Raw genomic sequence first — 21510 nt, forward strand, 5'->3', positions numbered from 1 at the left:
GGGAATTCAGGAAAACATCTTTCGGGATGGCTCGCTGATTTATGGCTCACTGGCAGGAGGACAGACGGTCTCTGTCAGCTTGATGATGATGATGATGTTGTTCTTCCCCCTGGTGGACAAAAACCGATCAGCTAGTAAAGATGTTGACCGATACGTGACCATAAATGATATTTTCTCCTATTTATTTCCTTATCATAAGAGTTAATTAACCTCTTAAGCCCCAAGCCTACCTGATCTCCTGCTTTTTGCCCCCTGAAAGCAGGAGATCAGGTAGGCTTGGGGCTTAAGAGGTTAACTAAAGGTGCACAGAAAACTACGAGTGTTGGAAAGGGAAACCAAGCAGACTGTCTTCAAACACAGAGGACGAGCAGTTTTCTCTTCATTAAACTTGAGCTTGAACTTCAGCTTCACTGAACTGTGAAATCCCTGCAGCACACTTTCTGATGAGACTCTACAGTTTGCATTTGTCTGAATTTACTGAGCTGAGACTGGCAGATCTGCCATCACTGTTTCCTCTGTGTTCATTTTATCTCAGAGTACACTCCTGCTCCTCCACTAAACGCACAATAGATGGGTATGATTTATGACAGGAAGTGTTTTGAGTTTGTGTGTGTGTGTGTGTGTGTGTGTGTGTGTGTGTGTGTGTGTACACAAGTGGTTTTTAGAGTCAGGGTTACAGTTATGGTGAGCATTATGTTAATTAACGTCCTCACTAAGATATGAAAGTGTTTTTTTCTTTGAGAAGAGCAGCATATTTAAACGTGTTTAAATTGGGCTGTAACAGCTTTTACAGACGTCTCTCACCATCATCTGAGGAAGAACAGCTGGCAGGTTAGTCAGCAGCACAAGTAACTGGGCTAAATTATAAAATCTCCTATTTACGCACCTTTTATTACATGATCGTCTACTTTAACTTCCACATTGCCAAATCCCCTGAATGCTGTCTGAAAATGTTTGTGATCATCTTAATTTTGAGACGTTTGGAGGGGAAAATGGCGTTTTATTGTGCACAGAGCGCCTGGATGTCGGTCACAGGTCCTGAGTGTGTAATCACCTGCTGCGTCTGTAAATCGGGAGATAATTACACACAGACTATGAGCACCAACTGAATGAAAGGTGCAGTGTAAATTTGTCCTGCTTTTCATAAATCAGACCCGCTCTGTCTCCACTCATGGAGAACAGTTCTGGCTCAATCTCAATAAAGAACCCGAGTGACTCATTGTGTGTGTGTGTGTGTGTGTGTGTGTGTGTGTGTGTGTGTGTGTGTGTGTGTGTGTGTGTGTGTGTGTGTGTCCTAGTCCTAGTGGAAGCGATAATGGTGACTCATGGCTGTGTGGTCGTCCTCCTGGCTCGGAGGATTTAAACCACTGACTGGCAGCCTGATTTCTTGTTGTTTGCTCTTCTCCAGGAGCGCCGTCTCAAACGTGTTCGTGTCACCTTGTTAAAGCAGTCGCATCAACTTCAGGAACAACTAAAGATTGTGGGAATAAAAAGATTCTCCTTATTGCCCACAAACACTTGGCAAAACTGGGACTTTCGTTTAGTCGTTGAATGCAGTAACTCCATATTTGGCTATAGAGTGAGGAAATTATTTGATCCCCTGCTGAATTTAAGTTTTCTCAGAATAAAATGAATTCACTTTGTTTGAATATTAATGGACATGGACAGAATATCAACCAAAAATTCAGAAAAACAGAAACTGACCCAGAGTTGGATCAGCAGAGCACGGAGGGGTGGTTGGCAGTGGTTAGTGTAACCAATATTGTTGGCGTGTTGCGTTAGGCATAGGTCTCTGAATTAATGTGAATTCTAATCAGTGGCGTCTTCTCCATCAGGTAAAGGTCACATGATGTTGAAATGCCTGGCATAGACCTGCCCACCTCGGAACGCCACAGCAGCATCACCCCAAACCCTGCAGGAAGTGATGTTGTACCTGGAGATGAAGTGAGTGACACGGAGCACCTCCTGGATCTGTACCAGTGCCGGCTTCCTGTCCAGTCGTCTCCAGTGGAGCTAAAGGAGGAAATGCAGCGAGTCGACAGCAGCTGGAGCCAAGATGGAGACCTGCAGGACTGTGGACAGTGAGTGTCCTTCAGCTGATAATCAGACCTGAGTAATCAGTAAAACAGATGATAGATCTTTAAGAGTTGCTGTGCAGCTACTCTGCAGCATTTTTTCAGCTGAGGTCAATTTTGAACGATGAATTTGCACTGCAGACTAATAACAGCACAGTTACACTTTTCTCAGGTTTCTTGTTCAGCTTGAAAACTTCTCACTTTGTGCATATTTCTGCCAGGTTGGAGAGGAGATGGCTGCTCTGGCACGAGTTTATGAAGGAGTACAACCACTTGGATGCTTGGCTGAGATTGGCCGAGGAGGCCGTCTCTTCCCCAAACTCCGTCCACGTTACCTACCAGACCGCCAAGGAGGAAATGAAGAAGTTTGAGGTGGGGAAAAAGAAATAACTTAAACAGAAACTGAAATCTAAACTTGGCTTCAGGTGTTTTAACCTCACAGGGATTCCAGCAACCATCTTTCACCTTGGACTCATCTGTATTTCTGTTGTGCACTGAATCTCTTTTGTTGTCTCTCTGTGACAGAATTGATGTTTGAGCTCTGTGTTTGTGTTCAGGCACTCGCACAAATTAAAACCTGGGTCAGAGCAAAGCTGGGCCAAAGTTCAGCACATGGTTAAAGTTGTCACCCAGCCAGGGTGTAAATATCACTCAGCAGCCAGTCGTAAAGCTGAAGCAGGCAGCATCAACACATAAATCTACTCGTGCTGCCGGCTTAAATAACAAGACCACCTCTGACCGAAAAGCTGTAGATTCTTCTTGTTTGCACAAATTCATTCAGGTTCACACTGATTGTGTCTGCAGCTCCAACAAAATGAGGAAGAGGAGAAACACAATTAGACTGAATTAGAATTTGATGGAAAAGGAGGAGAAGGAAGAGAATCGGGAGACTGAGCGTCTTTATGCATCTCTATGATGTCACTGAGGTTTCCTGTCATTAATACGATCCTCTCACAAAGAAAGACGCCCCCAATGTAGTTCACCTACTTCCTGCATTAACCTCCTAAGACCCGAACTCTCATGGCATTTTTAATTTCTCTTTGCTATTTGGACTGACTGGGACCTGATGAATGTAAAAACAAAGAATTGCATGATTTTATTTTTTATTTTTTTAATCTGATTTTTGTTTCTGAGAAAATTGAGGTCCACATATGATGATATGACCTTGGCAGTATATCGTCCTCGTAAGTGGACATCAGGCCCATGTAGAGCAAAATTTTGTATTTTGGTCTAGACCATAGGTGTCAAACTCTGGCCCGCGGGCCAAATTTGGCCCGCAGCCTAATTACATTTGGCCCGCGAAGCCATACCAAATGACTATCAGAGCTGGCCTACTGGTATTATACAGCTAATATATATATTGTTTAGTATTAAGCTTTGCTTGTTCCATATTCAGTTTTTCAGCAAAACGTGTTTGAGTCCATAAGAAAAGATTCGTTCTTATATCTGGAGGAATAAATATATTTCAATAAATATTAACGTTAGCCCGCGACTTTGTTCTAGTTTTGAATTTTGGCCCACTGTGTGTTTGAGTTTGACACCCCTGGTCTAGACAATCCAAAATGTGATGTCCACATATATGGACGCCAGGTCCTTGGAGGTTAAATACTGGTTTGCAAAATGTTCTGATCAGGTTTGCATCTGCAGGTAAATGAACATCAAATCTCTAAAACGGATTAAAATCTGTTTATACTTTTAGTCCTAAGACCATATGTTGTATATTTATCATCCTTGTGATAAACCCATGTCAGCCTTTGGTTTATGGACTTTGCATTTTGAAGCTTTAGCATTTGCTTTATTGCTATGTTGGTTTTTGTGAGCCACATATTAGGACGAGGGATCAGGATCTGGAGTCGTGCACACTGTAGTTTTAAGTGTGTGTGTCTATAAGATTTCTGCAACAGATCTAAGTTGTGCCTGAGAACAGGAAAGTCGTCTGCATAGAGGAGAACTTTCATAGCAGGCATGTACAAAGTGAGGCTTTGTGCTCACATTGTAGATGTGTAGCCACATTTGTAGCTACAAACACTCGTTTTAATTCTTTCAGCCTGTTTTGATGCACAATTTAGTTGAAATCGGGCAGAAACAGGGCTTTTAGAGTGTGTTCTTCTGAACTGATTGCATATCGCATAGATTTGATTCGGGTTTCATTCTTTCTGGAAGACAACAGTCGCAGGCTCGTCCAAGTTTTCCAAATATAAGAATATCTCCACCTGATCAAGCCTGGATTTGGGAAACCAAAAAACATCTGCTTCAGATGCACTTTGTGTTTGTGTGTTCAGAGGCTGCGGCGAGAGGCGGGGCCTCGCCTCATCCAGCTGGACAGCCTGACACGGAGGAATCGAACACTAACTCGGCTCTTCCAGGGTACCATGCAGGCTCGGCTGCTGTCATCGGCGAGGGAGTGCGGCCGCCGCTGGGATGACGTGAGCGCCAAACTGCAGTCCATCACAGGCCAACTGCAGGTACGCGAGTCAGACCTTCTGAGGAGGATTTCACTTCTCTCTCTTCTTTATAGTTGACTCTTCCCTCTCTCTCAGCTCTTTGTCTCAGAGTGGGAGGCGTTTGATGCACAAAGGGAGGAGCTTGCAGTTTGGTTGGCTGACATGGATGTCCGCCTGATCGAGGTTGAGCAGCTGACAGGAAACGCCTGTGAAAAACTGAGACAGCTGCAGGTGTGGGCTTGTTTTGAAGTGACACATCAGTCTTGTTTTTACTTTGCTATTCATTTTATTTCGTCTTTTTTTTTTTTTTTTTATGCGTAGTCGTTTCAGGAGTGCGTGTGCGAGAATTCGGGGCGTGTGAACGCCCTGCTGCAGCGCGGTGAAGCGTTGATCCAGCACAGTGTGCCTTCTGACGCTCAGCACGTCGAGAGCCAGCTGCTGGAGCTGCTGCAGCATTGCAGCCACGTCTACAACAACATTGGACGAACACACACGCGGCTGCTCAGCATGAGACTGGTACACACACACACACACACACACACACACACACACACACACACACAGTAATCAAAGCGTGTCTCAGGTAATTGGTATAGTGTTTGATTTTTGTGCTTTTAGACATTTAAAAACATGTCAGGATCTGAAGTAATCACACTTATCATTCATTTGGTGTTTGTGCATCGTGTCAGCATGAGTCTGGTAACCTGAGGGCACAAAACAGACTAACAGTGTGTCCCACAAATACCTGTTTGAAATGTTGATTTTAAACTCTTGAAAGTAAAATTGAACTTCTCTGCAGCTCCCAATAAAATAGAACAGAATAGAATAGCTCTTTATTGTCGTTCTACATGTACAACGATAGCACCACACAAACTGTGCTGGAATAAAATATAAATAGTAGACATCAGGAATAAATAATATGCAGGAGAATTGTGTACAATCAACAGGAATATGTTTGAAAATGATAAAGCCACACATCAGAGAACCAGATGCAAAGTGCTCTGAGGTAGTGCAAAGAAAAGACGACCTCACAGGTGAGATCAGCAGAGGTGTGGGGTGGGGGTGGAGCCGTCTGTGCCTCATGAAGTCCAGGATGAGTTTGTTTGAAGGGACGTTCAGGTTAGTGGGAATATCAAGTCAAGTCAACTTTATTTGTCAATTCTGCCACATGTACAGGACATACACAGAATAGAAATTGCGTTACTCTCAAACCCTAGTGATTAGAAAAATGCAAATAAAATAATTAAAAAGTAAAAATTTAAATAAATACAATACAATTTTACGTATAACAAAAAAAGCTATACAATATTCAAGTAAGAAGGCATAGTGGTGCAAAATAGGCAAATAGTGCAAATGGGGATTTAGTAGTGTACGGTAAGAGATAGTGTAACAACAGAGTCTTATGAGGTCCAATGCTTAAGCAGTCCAATGCTCCACAAAGTGACTGGAGCAGGCCAGTGAGTGCGTCAGAGAGTGAGTGTGTGTGTGTGTGTGTGTGTGTGTGTGTGTGTGTGTGTGACACAGTTCAGTGAGACCGTGGTGGAGAAGAGGGGAGAGGGGGGCAGAATCGGGAGGGAGTTAAGCTTCCTGACAGCCTGATGGATGAAGCTGTCCTTCAGCCTGCTGGTCCTGGCCTGGAGACTCCGCAGTCTCCTCCCCGACGGCAGCAGCTTGAAGAAGCTTTGCATTGGGTGCGTGGGATCAGCCGCTATGCAAAGGGCTTTTTTAGTGAGACGGGTGCTGTAAATGTCCTGGAGGGAGGGGAGAGAGACACCAATGATCCTCTCTGCAGCTCTCACTATGCGTTGGAGGGATCTATGGCAGGACGCATTGCAGGCTCCAAACCACACAGTGATGCAGCTCGACAGGATGCTCTCGATGGTGCCTCTGTAGAAAGTGTGCATGATGGGGGCTGGAGCTCCTGCTCTTCTTAGTTTGCGGAGAAAGAAGAGACGCTGCTGTGATTTCTTGGCCAGTGCTGTGGTGTTGTACGTCCAGGAGAGATCCTCTGTGATGTGCACACCCAAGAACTTGGTGCTGCTCACTCTCTCCACAGACGCTCCGTCAATGGTCAGAGGAGCATGTTGGGTGTGCATTCTCCTGAAGTCCACAACAATCTCCTTTGTCTTCTCCACATTCAGAGAGAGATTGTTGTCAGCACACCACGTGGCCAGGCGTCTCACCTCACTTCTGTAGTCGGTCTCATCCCTGTTGCTAATGAGACCCACCACCGTTGTGTCGTCCGCAAACTTGATGAAGAGGTTGGAGCTGTGTGATGGAGAATTCAGAACTTGAGGGATGAGGTTTTTTTGTACTCCTTCCTTCCTTCCTTGGGATGATGCCAAGGCATTCCCAGTCTACCCCTTCTCCGTGTCCTAGGTCTGTCCCAGGGTCTTCTCCCATTGGATGATGCCCAGAACATTTTACACAGGATTCATCCTGGTCAGATACCCGAACTACTTCAACTGGTTCCTTTCGATGATGAGGATTAGTGGGCCGCCTCTTTGCCCCTCCCAGAGTTCCTCATCCCATCCCCGAGGCTGAGCCCAGACACCCTTGGGCAGAATCTCATTTCTCTTGCTTTTATCCACCACCTCATTCTTTCTATCACCACTGAAGGTTTGTGGCCATTTCCCAGTAGACTGGCTTTGCTCTTCAATCTCTTGCTTCACTCGCAGAGAAGAACTCAGAATACGTCTCTCTGTGGGAGCAACTCATTCCTGACACTCCCCTCTTTCCACCTGAGAACTATGCCCTCAGACTTTGAGGCGCTAATTTTCATTCAATCTGCTCCAACCTTGGCCGCCACCTGACGAAGCCAATAAAACCATCATCCCCAAGAAGCAGAGACGAGATCCTGAGACCACTGAACCGGACGCCCACTTAACCCTCGGATTGGTTCCAAGAAGCTTCCTGGTTACTATTTTCATCATGCTGACAATTCAGGGTTAGTTTGCATGCAGGTAACAGGTCTCTGAGGAATAGACTGAATATACTGGCATCAGTTGTCGTTTTTTATTTTAGCTTCCTATTGTTTGTGAGCAAGGTTTCTTTGTCATCATCTAAGCCTCCGTGTTTTGGACTTTCTTATATCAGGCCCCTCTTTGTTTCTTTGGCTCAGATTTACTGGCTGCATCTGAAACATTGGCCATCTTTCCCAGAAGCCGTGTCTGCAGGCAGTAGCTCCCAGATTCAGGAATCCTGAATGGACTATCCAGATATTCCAGTCATAGAGATGCGTAACAGTAACTCGGGCGTATTAAGGACTTAATGTTGTGGGCTGACATGAGTGCTCCAGTAACGGAGTACTGTGATTAAAGTCTGAAGTCAAGCTTCAAAAACATGCACATCAACCAAACCCCAGCACTCATAAATATCCTCTTCCTCCTCCCCATCCTCTTCCTCCAGGTGTTTGAGGACGACTGCATCCTGTCCCAGGCTACAGACTCTGGTTGTCCTTCGGAGAGTCTTTTAGAAGATGAGGGAACAGCTGAAAAGCAAAATGTGGACCTCCCCGCATCGTCAAACCATCCTAAAGGTAAACCAACATCTCTGACCTGAAGGAGTCGATTTGATCAGTTACTCACAAAAGGATTAAGATCAAAACGAACCATAAACCTCTCATCTGCCTCCTCCTCAGACCCTCCCTCACCCATTCACCATCCTCCTCCTCCATCCTCTCCTACCCATGAGCACCTGGGGCTGGAGTGGGACCCGTCAGTTGACATTGGACGCTCTGTCTCCCGTGACGACGCCGACTCATCGTATTTCAGTGCCAGCACAGGTAAGAAGATGCCTCACCTTACACGGGAATACCGCCTTAAGAAATCTAAGGTGGCACCGTGAGAATGCAGATTTGTTCTCTCAACAGGATTTTTTTTCTTCTGCAGGTTTGAAGAGGTGGAGCTACCTGAGTTCCTTTGACTCTCGGTCTGACATCAGCGCCGACATCAGGAACCAGGAGGGAGACTTGGTGAGTTAAAGTCTAACATTGAGCCATTTCCACAGGTTAGTAGAAAGAAATCTTGATTGTGATCTGCAGTGAACCCCGCAGACTTCCTGCTGCACAAACTCTTGGAAATATTCCACTTCTGCCGCCCATTTGTCATTTATGTCCTTTAATTTACTTTGTTACTCCGTGCTTCTCTTTCAAAGGATGGGAATCGCCCGACTGCGGTGACTTCACTGTAATTTGTTATTGATCAAACTGTTACAGAGTCAATAGTTCATCTATATTTTGGTGATGGAGGATACTGTGATACATTTATTCTATTCCCTCAAACAAACCGTAAACTCCAGTTTTCTGATTTGACACGCACAAAGTGGCACAAAAGTGGAAGCAGCTCGTCCGTTACCGGCCTCTAAGGACGGACAGGACTGGATTCTGAAGTAAAAATCTGGTTCCAGTTTCCGAGCCCTGGACTGCAGTGATGAGTAGTTTTCTTGTTTGAAATCATCATTTGTCGTTTTTGTCACCAGTTAACGAGTTTTAAATCGCAGAGATTGTTTCACTCTAAAAAAACGTTTGCTGTTACGATACCACCAAGATTCTCACAATGAGTGGTCCTGGAATTGAACCCTGGGGAACACCTTTAGTTCCATTATGGTAGAAGTGATTCCTTCTGCCTGCGCACACTCACATCTGTATGACAGGTGATTGTCAAACCATCCAGCAGTGTTTGATTTGTTCTCCGGTTTAACGCCTTAGCTTGATCGATATGAACCACATTGTTTTTTGTGTTTGTTTTTTGAATGGATAAAGTCATTTATTTCTCTTGAGGTTCTGAAAAAATACATAATTTGGTTATTTTAGTCAATGAAATAGCTACAAAACCTCCCATCTCTACCTCCATCACAGCATCCACCAAACTGTAGTCTGGAGCACACCGTGATGATATAAACCAGCAAAACACTGATGTTGGAAAACCTTTTCTTGCAAAAACCTCTGGATGAAATTAAAGCCAGTCTTTGTGGCGTTTGGCCTCCTAATTGTGTTGTTTGCTCTCTCCTCTTGGTTGTTCTGCTCTGACCCAGATGCTGCATGGCCCAGAGGCCTGTCTGCCTGCCTCTGTCTCTCTCACACAGTCATTGATGTTCAGATACAGCGGCTCTCTAAAAACGTTCCCCATCAGCGGCTGTCTGCTGTATGAGCTGGTTACAGCAGTTCACCTCCTCTTCTGCTGATTTATTGATGATGCCTGCAGAACGTGGCACCTCTGCATGTTGTCGGGTTTCCTTTTTTAGCTTTATTGTGGCGAGACGCTGCAGTGTGCTGAAAAAGCTGCTGTATGAGACAGGCAGAGGAGGGGAAAAGGGGAAAATAAGATGGGAAACAAAGGCGAGGACAGACGTTGTCAGAGTCTGAGGTAATTTGAATGTCCTCCTCTGGCAGCCTGTAGCTTCCTCGTTTTTGTGTATTTCTGTCTCTTTCAGACAAACGCACTGTGTCGCACTGTCGGTGAAACCCAAAGCCCAACAGGAAAGAAACAAACGAGAGGCGCATGTAAAACTGAATTAGCATCTGATTACAGCTGCAGGATCACAACAAAGACATCAAAGTTTGTGTCATCTCACTCTGCTTTCTTATAAGCCCAGCCTCATTATTTACTGGGCTGGCGAAGACGTGATGTCAGCGTGCCATCCCCACGGGCTCGGCTCGGCACCGCCTGCCCCGAGGACTCGTGTACTTCATTAAATCTGCGACTGTGTGACCTCGTCTCTGGGTGCTCGCACGCCGCATGAATTCTGAGTGCTACTCAAAAGACGTGCCTGCAGAGTTTTGTGATCATGTCCACTACAGTCACCACCGCTGGCTCCCTGTAAAAAGATTTGTTTTTTCCATTTCTTGTGATTTCATGACTGAAAATGTTCCTGGTCATCTTTTTATACAGTTAACTCATTAAAGGTACATTTTGTGAGAGCCCTCTGCAAAGTGTAATGACGACCTGCACCACAAGGTGGCGTCGTCTTAATGAACATCATGTTTACAGCACAGATAATCTTTGCATCATTTCCCACAATGTTTAAAAAAAAAATTAAGAAAAGAAATAAATGCACACAAGCTGCTATAAGATTAAAATAAAAAATATCGATATAAACTAAACCTTACAGTTCATGAGGTGACTACTCAAAAATAACTGATAACTTAATTACTTGTTACTAAACTACTTTTGGCAAAATTAAGTTACTTAATTACTTGTCAGAATAAAATAATTACACGACTCGTTACAGTACTTAAAGATCTAAAAACACATTTTCACATAATTACCAGTTAATATAAACCTGTAGGCTCTCACACACCAGCATAGACCCTGTCTGCATGAGGACACACAGGATCTTTCATTTAGCTTTTATGTACAAGCACAAAGCAGAGTTAGTGGTGAGCGGCCTGGATGCACTTTTCCCTTTTTGTGGAACAAAATTAACCTTCTGCTTTTCTTTATTTCATGCTGTCTTCCTGTTTGTTTGCTTCTTCTACTCAAACTCTTGCTAAGCTGCTCCAGCAGATAATAAAACACGGAGGTGGGAATGAGCAGAATAACTGGAAGTTTTGCAAATCTGGATGGATAATGGAGTTCTGAGTTTGACTTGGAAAATAAAAAAGTTAAATCATCTCAGTGAGGTTTTAAACTTTTCTATAATGAACTCTGTCTGCAGGAATGGCTTGATCACACTCAGCTGGGCTTCTCGCCTGTCGCAGACCAAAAGGCAGAAGCTCTGGGCTGCAGGGACCAGTGGAAGACCTCGACTCCTGACCGACAGGACGGCGAACCGGTTGACTTTGATGGAGGCCGCGTGCAGGCGTGGCTGAGAGTCCAGAGCGCCGCTTTGCCAGAGAGGAGCACGTGCTGTTCGAAAGAAGTGCAGACTGATGGGAGGCTGAAGGTACTGTCTTAAAAAATGTTCAAGATCCATGGTTATACTTCCTCTGTGGTCCAAATATAACCATGAAAAACAACCGAACAGCGCGCTCGATCACTGAAGTTATCTTTATAGTTTATTCTTTACAAATAACATTCTCCGAGATGCTTAAACAGTTGGTGCTGCTGCACTTCTCACAAATCTTAAGTCATTAGAAGTTCATGAGCGGAGCTGTGCATTCAGAACGGTTTGATTTTCCATTTAAACACTTCCAAAACGAAGCCGGTGCCCTCGAGGTCGGCCCTTCATTTGAGAGCATCTGTTTGTGGGAGAGTGAAGCAGAATGTCAGCAGACTCAGGTCAGGAGGTTTTACACGCAGATGATATTCATGTGCTGAATGTTAATGCTCAACTCCAGGAAAACGGGTTCAGTTAAAAAAAAAAAAAAAAAAAAGTTGAGGACAGTCGGTTTCTCAAACATCACCACAAGGTGGCAGCAGTTTACCACAAAGTTTGGCCTAATTTAATGTTTGTACTGTTTTCTATTTAAAAACGACGACTTCACAGATTGAGCTCCTGAAGCTACCAAAATAAATCAGCAAAGTGTGGCGTTAACATGAATTCTGTACAAATTTGGAGCTAGCAGTGGCCTGAAAAGAGGTCTTGTGCTGGAGGGTAAATCGAACGCCGCCTTGTGGTTAAAAGCGGAATTACACACTAGTACAGCTCAGGTCTAGTTCAACTTTAGTTGATATCTACGCAGATATCACACGGACATCTGTAATATCTTTTTTGATTGAGTTAGAAAGTTTTTAAGTTCTTTTTAAGCAAGTTTGTAGAAATCGAAGCTGTGAGCGACATGTCAGACGCGCAGCTTTAAACCGTTTGCGCTCTCCTCGCTGACTGCCAAAAGTGAGCGTGAGCAGATTTGATAATTGTAAGCAAGAGAAGCTCTGTTGATCTCTCAGATTTAGTTACACAATTTCTTTTGCACGGCTCCAAACAGCTGCTGCATTAATGAGTTTGTCCTCAATCACACACACAAATCCAATTCGGCTCTTACAAATCTGTCCTGCGTGCTCACAGATGTCGAGTTGCGGCCTGACTTTGGAGAGCACAGATTTGTTTAGCGCTCACTCACGTCCTTATTGTTTACCTTGGTTTGTCCTGAGATGGTAGTCGGGTCCCCGAAGTGTGGGTGAAGAGGCAGAAGTGTCCCCAGAAGCTCATTAATACAGGTTTAGGCTTTACACTGACGCAGCCGCACAGTCTATATGTTCCAGTTTAAAGTTGCAGCTCACACAACAGATCCCATCAGCCTTTATTTTCCTCCCAGATTCATCCTCCTGAATAACTGTCCTCTCCCTCCTCTCCAGGCCTCATGTTTCTCTCTCCATTTAGACTTCATTGGCCTCAGCCTTCATTTTCTCTCCCTCGCTCTCATTACTGGGGAATAGCATCTATTTATCCTCCTCTTCCTCCGTCCCGTCTGCTGCTCCTCGGGCCGCCGAATGAATCCATAAAGTCTTGATTTATGCATCGTCTGACTGCACTTTAACTGTCACCATAAAAACAGAGAAGCACGCCGACTTCCTCCTTTTCTTCTTCCTTCTTTAGTTTCTCCTTGCCCTCGTCTTCCTCCGTCTGACTTAGAGCCAGTCCACATAACTGTCCGTGTGCAGGAAATCTATAAAGATGAGGAAGAGAGGGAAGAAAGTTTGTGGATTCGTTTTTAGGGGTCAATTCATATGACAAAGTGTTATTGTATCAGATTTCTTTATGTACTTGAATTTGAATTATGCAAATTTGATTGAGCGCGTGTTTGTGCGAAATAGCACTGGGACTTTCTAATGGAGGTTCATTACAGAAAAAACTATCGAGTGAGTGCAAAACAAATTGGAGGAGAAATTAGCTGCAAGTCCAGATCGAGAGCAGCGAAGGAGAAAGTTACAAAGTTTGTCGATGTTTTGCAGCAGCTGCAAACTTGTGATGAAAACAGAAGTGTGTGGCGTTTGTTCATGCGACAGGATATAAACTGTATATAAAAGATGGACACCGTCGTGATGAAAAATGAGTCATAAAACAAAATCTATCCCCGTACAGCTGTTATGAAGGAGGACATTGGCCATAGAGACCAAACAGGTGTTTGTAACCACGTTAACTTGGGCGTCTGTGGGCTGATTCACTGCTGGTGCTTCTAGTGGACATTTGAGGAGCTGCATGTTTTTGGGACTTCCACATTTGCTTAATGCTTCAATCCCGATGTTGCTGCTCTCCGATCTGACGGATAACAATGCAAATATAATCTCAAAGCTCAGAAACACAGCGTCCGTGTCTGAGTTGTCGTCCATCTTTAAACATTCACCGTGATTTGAGGAAGGATGAAGTAAACTCTAACATTTACGTTTGTTTACCAAAATCCCCACGTTCAGATGTCGCAGGGTTGCATGGATGAAAACCACGCTGATGCATCCAGCAGCAGCCATGGCTGCCACGATGACACACGGCGGCTTTCACCATCAGATCACCTGAATTTAAAGGCCAGCTCTGATAGGATGAGGAACCACTATCAGTCACAAGCACCGGTGAGCTGATGGGTTTTCAATAACAACTCTTTGTTTTTGTTACTTCAAGGAGAAAATAAGCATCTGGACGTGTTGGTAGATAGTTTTAAATCTATAAAGTTATAAGCTGTTGACACTGGTGTGGATTATTGGAGGCTCTCTGTTCTTTTAGGAGGAAGAGGAGCTGTACTGCTGTGAGGAACCCGAGCGTCTCATCTCTGAACAAAGGTGAGGAAACGCAGAAATCCCTCAGAGGAACTCATGTCCTGTTCTAACATTCTAACAGTTTGTTCAGGTCAGCAAATGCAAAAGTAATTATGAGTTCAGATTGCTGTAAATACTATATCAGTGTTTTTTCTACTGTCGGATCTGTATGATGTCACGTGGAGCAGATATGCCTGATATGATGCTTAAGTCTCAGCCCAAGCTTAACTGATTCATTTTTCAAGTATTAAAATATTCAATATGTGGGACACTGTGTCCCAAAGCCTGTGTTTTTAAAGAAACACCTGAAAACATGCAAAAGTAGGATGATGACTGTATTGTTTTTAAAGGCTTGGAGCCATAAAAGGGTTAAATATCACTCAATACTTAACTGGGAATAGAAACAAAGTTGGTAAGCTGGTCACATAAATATCTGACCTCTAGATTTAGGATATGATTAGACAGTTGAATACAGTGTTGGTCAAGTTACTTGAAAAAAGTAATCAGTAACTAATTACCGATTACTTCCCCAAAAAATTAATGATTACTTTACTGATTACTTATTTTCAAAAGTAATTAATTACTTAGTTACTTAGTTACTTTTTAAAAACATGATTTACAACCTGAAGAGGTGATAAAGCGATAGATCTTTCAGCCCAATTCTACTTTTTCTACATAATCCATCATACAAAATGTAATCAACTGGAAAAGTCTCTTTTTAAAACTTGTTTTATTAGTTTTAATCTTTTAACTTTATGCATCAAGCAAAAATGTAATTATCTGCAACATTCTCTGACTGAAAGAAAGTTGTTTAATATTTAAACTTCTTTTCTGCACATTCCAGCTCATAAAATAAAATATTTTTTGTGTTTACACTCAGTCTTTCAAATAGATGCAAGTAAAACACAGCAGAAAATAAATAAAGTCAAAGACTCAGCGGTCCTGTTGCTCTATTTTCACCTGTTGAGCAGGAGTGAGGCAGGCGGAGGTTTACCCTGGTGCAGGTGTGCTGCAGTGAGAGTTTCTCTGTGAATTTCCCATTACGTAGCAGCGCACTCGGTGCTTGTTTAGGGTTTTTTTTTTTTTTTTTTTCCCCCCCCCCCTGTAAAAAAGTTTTCTTCCCACGCACAATGGACGCTAATGTTTTTGTCACTTTTTATGGAATCTGTGTGCGTCGTGTGTCCCATCAGCACGGCCTTTGTCTGTGAACTTAAGTCCCTGAAATGCTGAGACCAGATGAGGTTTGTGGTGTCGCCTCAGTGTGAGGAGGTTTCTCCGGCTGCTCGCGTTTCTTCTCGAACCACAAAGACGCGCATCTCAGGCTGGTGACTGAGAGGAGATGAAGCGCTCGAACTGCCTTGATTGATGTGACTGTGTGGATGTAAAGCTCTGAGAGGTCAGGAAGAGAAGAAAACTGTTACATAAACAGTCAGTTTCCATTTGCACAGCTTTGAGAGTACTCGCCTTTCTACTCAAACTTCAGATGCCCAAAGCAAATTTCTTAAAATGCTTTAATTATTCAACTTTTCATGTTTTAATTATTGATTTAGTGCCTCAATTATATTTTCTGCAGGTTTTATTTAAATGGAGTATTCCCAGGGCAGTTTCTGATGACTTTAACTTTTTACATCTGGTGACTGTGGAGACTGTGAGCACAGTGAAGTCCCATCAGACGATGGGATACTGTTCTCACTGAGGGATGGAGGTGATCGGCAACAACGCTCAGGCAGGCTACGGAGTTTAGACAAGAGGCCCAAAGTGTGCCAAGAAAACCTCCCCCACACCACCAGCAGCCTGAACTGGTGCATGCATCCATCCTGTCAGCATCACCATCTAAATGTCGCAGCAGAAATTGAGACACATCGGGAAACTTTTTTCCATCTGTTATTGTCCAGTTTTGGTGGGTCTGTGAGCTGTAGCTTCAGCTTTCTGTTCTTAGCTGACAGCAGTGGTACCCGGTGGTCTTCTGCTGCTGTGGCTCGTCTGCTTTAAGGTTTGAGATGCAGAGATGCTCTTCTACATAGTTTGGTTGTAATGAGTGAGTATTTGAGTTGGTGTTGCTTCAGCTTAAAGCAGTCTGACACTTTCTCCCGGAGAATTTTTTCTGACCATTATCTGTAAACCTGAGTGTGTAAAATCATCTTTCTTCCTCATTCTGATGCAGAGTTTGAACTTCAGCAGGCTGTCTTAACCGCAGGGCTAAATGTGCAGAATTGCTGCCATGTTATTGGTACCTAATAAAGTGGCCAATGAATCTACATCTTGCTTCCTAATGTTATTGTTGGCAAAATCAGATTACATCAAACATGGCAAACCGCAGCCCTGACTCAATTTATCTGACATCAGCAGGTCTCCTTAAAACCTAATGGTTTGCACTGAGCTCCTTTAAACTCCCCGGGCAGGTAAACCAAACACTAACGCCTCCACCTTCCCCTGCAGTGTTCCCTGTGTGACCTCCAGCAGCAGCAGCAGGGCTGCTTCCTCGCTCTCCCCCACCCTCCTCTGCCTCCTCCTGGCTGCAGCACTGGTTCTGCTGGCCTGTCTGGCCTGGGTCTTCGTGGAGCAGCCATGTCACCGCAGCAACACGATGGCCCGTACCTGCCACCTGACACTGAGATACGTCAACGGACCCCCGCCTACCTGAGTGCCAGTGGAAACGCTTTCTTGTGGCTCTTCAGGACAGAGGTTTGCAGCTCGCTGTGAGCAGTTCAAACTGCAATAACTTGAAACAAGACCACAAAAACAATCAGGTCTTCTGCTAGAAGATGGAAGAAAGTCTGTATACAATGATACACAGGATGCACCTAATGTTGGAGATCTTCTCACTCTGAAGTCTGACTTGCAGGGACCTCACATTTTGTAAAAACTGTAAAAATGATATGGGAGAGGTTTATATATCCACGGTGATGTCCTCAAACTGTGCTAATGTTAAAATGCAGCTTACAAACTGACCTCCCCCCTCACTACATGACTGTATATAATTTTGTCATTTATATCAAATATTTGTAGTATTTTGTACTTCATAGTCCACGTCTGCCTGTGACGGTACTTTCCTAATTCACTTTGTACAGTGTTGCATGTTTTACAGGAAAATGCTTCACTTTGAGTGAACATCAGCGTTTGTGTCCAAGCTCATGACCGAGAGTGACGTTGACATTTTTCTAAACCACTTCAGTCTTTAAAGACTTTAAACGGGGCCGGGTTCTATTTTTTGTGTGTAATAAGACTTTAAACCAGAAGGTGGCGCACTGAGGTAAAGACGTCCCAAAAATAGTCGAGCTAATCCGACTTATTCTGGATTCGTTAGAGTTCATCCTTCAGAATAGTTAAAAGAAAATGCGATTGAAAAGATGACAGTTTGACGGCAACAATGAAACCTTCTGCTCAACGTGCTGCCACCTTGTGGTGGAATATTTTCATTACAATTTAGAAAAAGTACGTTTTATTATTTCTAAGGTTTCAGACTTCTGTGAGAATCAAACTGTAGAGCCCATCTTTGGCCCTGTTGGTACCTGACATCCAGCATCTCTGTTGATTTCCAAGTTCAGAGCTGTTCTCACGCACTAAAACCTGGTTACTCAGACCATTTTTTTAAGGTGGTCTGGGCGACACTGAAGGACCACCTACACAGCTCTGCTAGTCTACCGAGCTATGGGGGGCCGGGTTGCCAACCAGGACCCGTGCAGGACTCTGGCATCTGGTCTTTGCAAACATAAAGAAAATGTAGGGAGAGATCCTGGAAGAACTGGTCCCCTCATGTTCTTGGAGCTGTGGATGCACATTAATGAGAGGTGTAAACAGGGCCTGTGGAAGTCAACATGGCGTCTTTTTAAACAGAGAGACGAGCTTTGACTGACCGGCAGTCATGTTCTGCAGAGGTATGTGAAGCACTCACACATGTTTTCAGTATGAAGAGCTGTTTGATGCCATGTGTGAGTCTGAGTTCAGCACAGCTTCCTAAATGTTTGAGGGAAAAGTCATTTTCTGTTGCTGTCATGAGCTACATAATTATGAGATCATGTGTTTTTAAAGTGTGTTGGCAAAATAACTGTAAAACTGACGTTTGTATTGGTCGCCTGCCACCTCATACATTTCACTTTTTTTTTTTATACAAGAATAATTCTTGATGTGTTGTTGAATATTTGAAAAAAGCCTTTTTGTCCAATGAAATGTCATTTTTTTATATATATATAAATGTGTTAACATTAATAAAATAATTAAATGAAAAAGTGGTATTTTCTGATCTTTGATCAATGACCTCAGTAATTCCTGATCAGTTTCTGGTCAAAGTCCACGTTACTGTCTGCAGTTTAGCTTTGACTGAATCTAAAGAGCCAAACGGGCTTTCCTGAATTTCCTTCCCCCTTTGAGAAGCTTCAGTGGAATTACAATTAATCTTAAATATTCACTGAGGTGGTGTTTGAAATGGTATTTGCTAATTCTCAGAATGGGGGGGAGGACTGTAATGTGGGAGTTTAGGATTTTAAAGTGATGAAGAAAATGTCTCTTTTGGTCACTTTAGTTGGCAGTTAAACGTCTATTTGTCCGTCTAAGCTGTGAGAAAATCACTAGAAGCAGAGATGCCCACACTTCCCTCTTAACAGCCACCTTCTTGAGTTCTTCTGAAGGCGATACTGAGGTGTTTCCACGACAGACCTCGGTCTTTCCTCTGGCTTTCCTGCAGTCTCCATCCAAAGAACATCCCAATCATCATGAGCGGTGGATCCCCTCTGAGCTCCTGAATGAATAAGCTCTTCATCTTATTGAACTCAGACACCCTTTGACGGACTCTGATTGTATCTTTGAGCTTATTCTTTCAGTGCCTGTCTTCAGCTCATTGCCACAGGTGAGACTAGAAAGGAATCAACCAGCAAACTGGCTTTGGAGAAAAGAAAAGTTTATTTTATACTCTGTTTTCTTGGACTAAGACAACGTCCATGCTGCAGACCTGAAACGCCCTGAAACGTGCTGGTTTTAAAGGGTTGACTGTAAAGAAAAACCTCACACCCACAGTGCACAGTCCATCATTTTCCAGCCAATAATCAGGGACTTGGAGCCAGTTTTCCTCCTTGCGGTGTCAGCTACAAACCAGCTCAGCAGGACCTGGATGTCCAGAAGGACCAGAAGACTCCAGGAAGCTTTAACAATCCCAGCTGAACAGCCAGTTTGGTGCAAACCACACTGGAAGGTCAAGTTTGACTGCAGCGTGTCTGCAGGTTGAATTTCTGTGAGATGTTCGAGGCATCATCTAATCTAGAGCTGTGTGTGCGTGAGAGATTTTGCGTTGCCCAGATTTGCATGCTGGCTCTCATGCCGCACTCACGTGTCTGCAGAATGCCAAGTCACAGCGATCAGTGACACTGCTAATACACTTAAAAGGGATCAATGCTGCAGGGCGAGGTGTGTGCATGGAGCTCTGTACATGACATTCGGCACCACTGGATGTCGCACGAGAACACAGGTGTGACAGCCACTCCTCCTCCCCTCCTTTTCCTTCATGTTCTCAGGTGTAGTAAAGCACAGACGAGATAAAGGAAGTTACCTGTGTGTGCTGAGAGACCAGGTAAGCAAGCAAGAGGATGTTGCGGTCGCCTCTCCTGTCAGATACAGAGCTCTACTAATATAAACTAAAGTGGCTGTATGGTGAAGTGCTCAGCTTGACTAGGATCAGTTTCTAAACCAAACAATCATTCCTCAACCTAAAGCTCAAACACAACCCAGTCAGGGGCACTGCGCAGTGGGCCATAACTTTGTTAATTTCCTGTAGACTCCTTCAAAGTAAAAGCTGTCTTTAACATCATTAATCTGGCAGATTCTGGCACATTAAACTATCTATACGTGATAAAAAGCTATGTATTGCAAGTGTATATGGTCCAAATGTTGATGATCCCTCATTCTTTCACGGTTTTTTCAGTGCACTCTCTGAACACTTAGATGGCACACTTGTTCTTGGAGGTGACCTCAACCTTGGACTAAATGAAGACATGGATAGGCTCAACACAACAGGAACTCAGCGTAATTGGCAGTCCACAAATATAATCAAACAGTATATGAGCGACTTTGGTCTTTGCGATGCATGGCGCTCCCTTCAACCCACCAGTAAGGAATATACTTTTTTCTCACATGTCCATCACTCCTACTCTCGTCTGGATTATTTTTTGGTCAGCAGCTCACTGCTGAACGACATTTCAGACACTGAGATTCATCCTATAGCTGTCAGCGATCATGCTCCTGTATCTTTAACACTAATGCACAAGAATAATACTACGCCAAGAAAAAACTGGAGATTTAATATATCACTACTTAAAGATGAAGACTTTATTAAATATTTTAAAAAAGAGTGGACTTCATATTTGAACTATAATGACACTCCCGAAACATCAGCTTCTGTTCTATGGGAAGCAGGGAAAGCTGTGATGAGAGGTAAAATAATTTCTTTCTCATCACATAAAAAGAAAAAAGAAAACAAAAATATTCAGGAATTAGAAAAAAACATCAAATCACTAGAAGAAGCCTACGCGTCCCACCAAGATCAGGAAACATTGAACAAAATACGCAAAACAAAACTAGAATTAAATGAGATAATTGATAAAAAAACAAAATTCTTAGTACAAAGACTACGCCTACAAAATTATGAACATGGTAATAAATCCGGTCAATTTCTAGCAAACCAGCTAAAAATAAATAAAGAAAAAACAACTATATGTGCTGTTCAAGATTCATCTGGGAACACAATATATGATCCGATACAAATAAACAACATTTTCAGGGATTTCTATAAAACGTTGTATTCACCACAAATAAACCCATCTAAAAAAGAAATTGATCAGTTTTTGGACAACATAACTCTTCCAAAATTATTGGACACTCAAGCAATGGCACTGGATTCACCACTGACACCAGGTGAACTCCAGGAAGCCCTGATAAGTATGCACAATAATAAGGCTCCAGGTCCAGACGGCTTTCCTGCAGAATTCTACAAAGAATTCTGGACAATTCTAGCACCAGTTTTCTACAGAACGTTGTTGGAAATTAAAGAAAAGGGCAGACTTCCATCAAATATGAATTCTGCAAACATTAATCTCCTGCTAAAACCAGGCAAAGACCCTGTATATCCCTCAAGCTATCGTCCAATATCCCTTATAAATGTAGACCTTAAAATAATCTGCAAAGCTCTCTCAAAGAGACTGGAGAAAATAACCCCCCTCTTAATTCATCCTGACCAAACTGGTTTCATAAAAGGTAGGCACTCATCAACAAATACACGTAGATTACTTAATTTGATAGACTACTCATACAGTAAAAACCTAGAAACTACAATATTCTCTTTAGACGCAGAAAAAGCATTTGACAGAGTTAACT

The 21510-nt window shown here is 43.3% G+C and overlaps 1 protein-coding gene across 1 annotated transcript in view; it reads left to right on the forward strand.

Annotated features, from left to right (window-relative positions):
- The window catches only part of LOC308400584 (uncharacterized protein), a 35817-nt gene extending 17522 nt beyond the window's left edge, over positions 1-18295 (forward strand). The window contains exons 2-13 of the mRNA XM_080888371.1: positions 1836-2081; positions 2297-2447; positions 4358-4540; positions 4616-4750; positions 4841-5035; positions 7928-8057; positions 8160-8303; positions 8410-8492; positions 11177-11404; positions 13813-13965; positions 14117-14172; positions 16588-18295. Of these exons, the coding sequence (XP_080744497.1) occupies positions 1858-2081; positions 2297-2447; positions 4358-4540; positions 4616-4750; positions 4841-5035; positions 7928-8057; positions 8160-8303; positions 8410-8492; positions 11177-11404; positions 13813-13965; positions 14117-14172; positions 16588-16792 (1887 nt within the window). The 5' untranslated portion in view covers positions 1836-1857 and the 3' untranslated portion in view covers positions 16793-18295. The remainder of the gene's footprint in view (positions 1-1835; positions 2082-2296; positions 2448-4357; positions 4541-4615; positions 4751-4840; positions 5036-7927; positions 8058-8159; positions 8304-8409; positions 8493-11176; positions 11405-13812; positions 13966-14116; positions 14173-16587) is intronic.
- The last annotated feature ends 3215 nt before the right edge of the window (positions 18296-21510 follow it).

Source organism: Rhamphochromis sp. 'chilingali' (genome assembly GCF_963969265.1).
Source record: "Rhamphochromis sp. 'chilingali' genome assembly, chromosome: 8".
NCBI lineage: Eukaryota > Metazoa > Chordata > Actinopteri > Cichliformes > Cichlidae > Rhamphochromis > Rhamphochromis sp. 'chilingali'.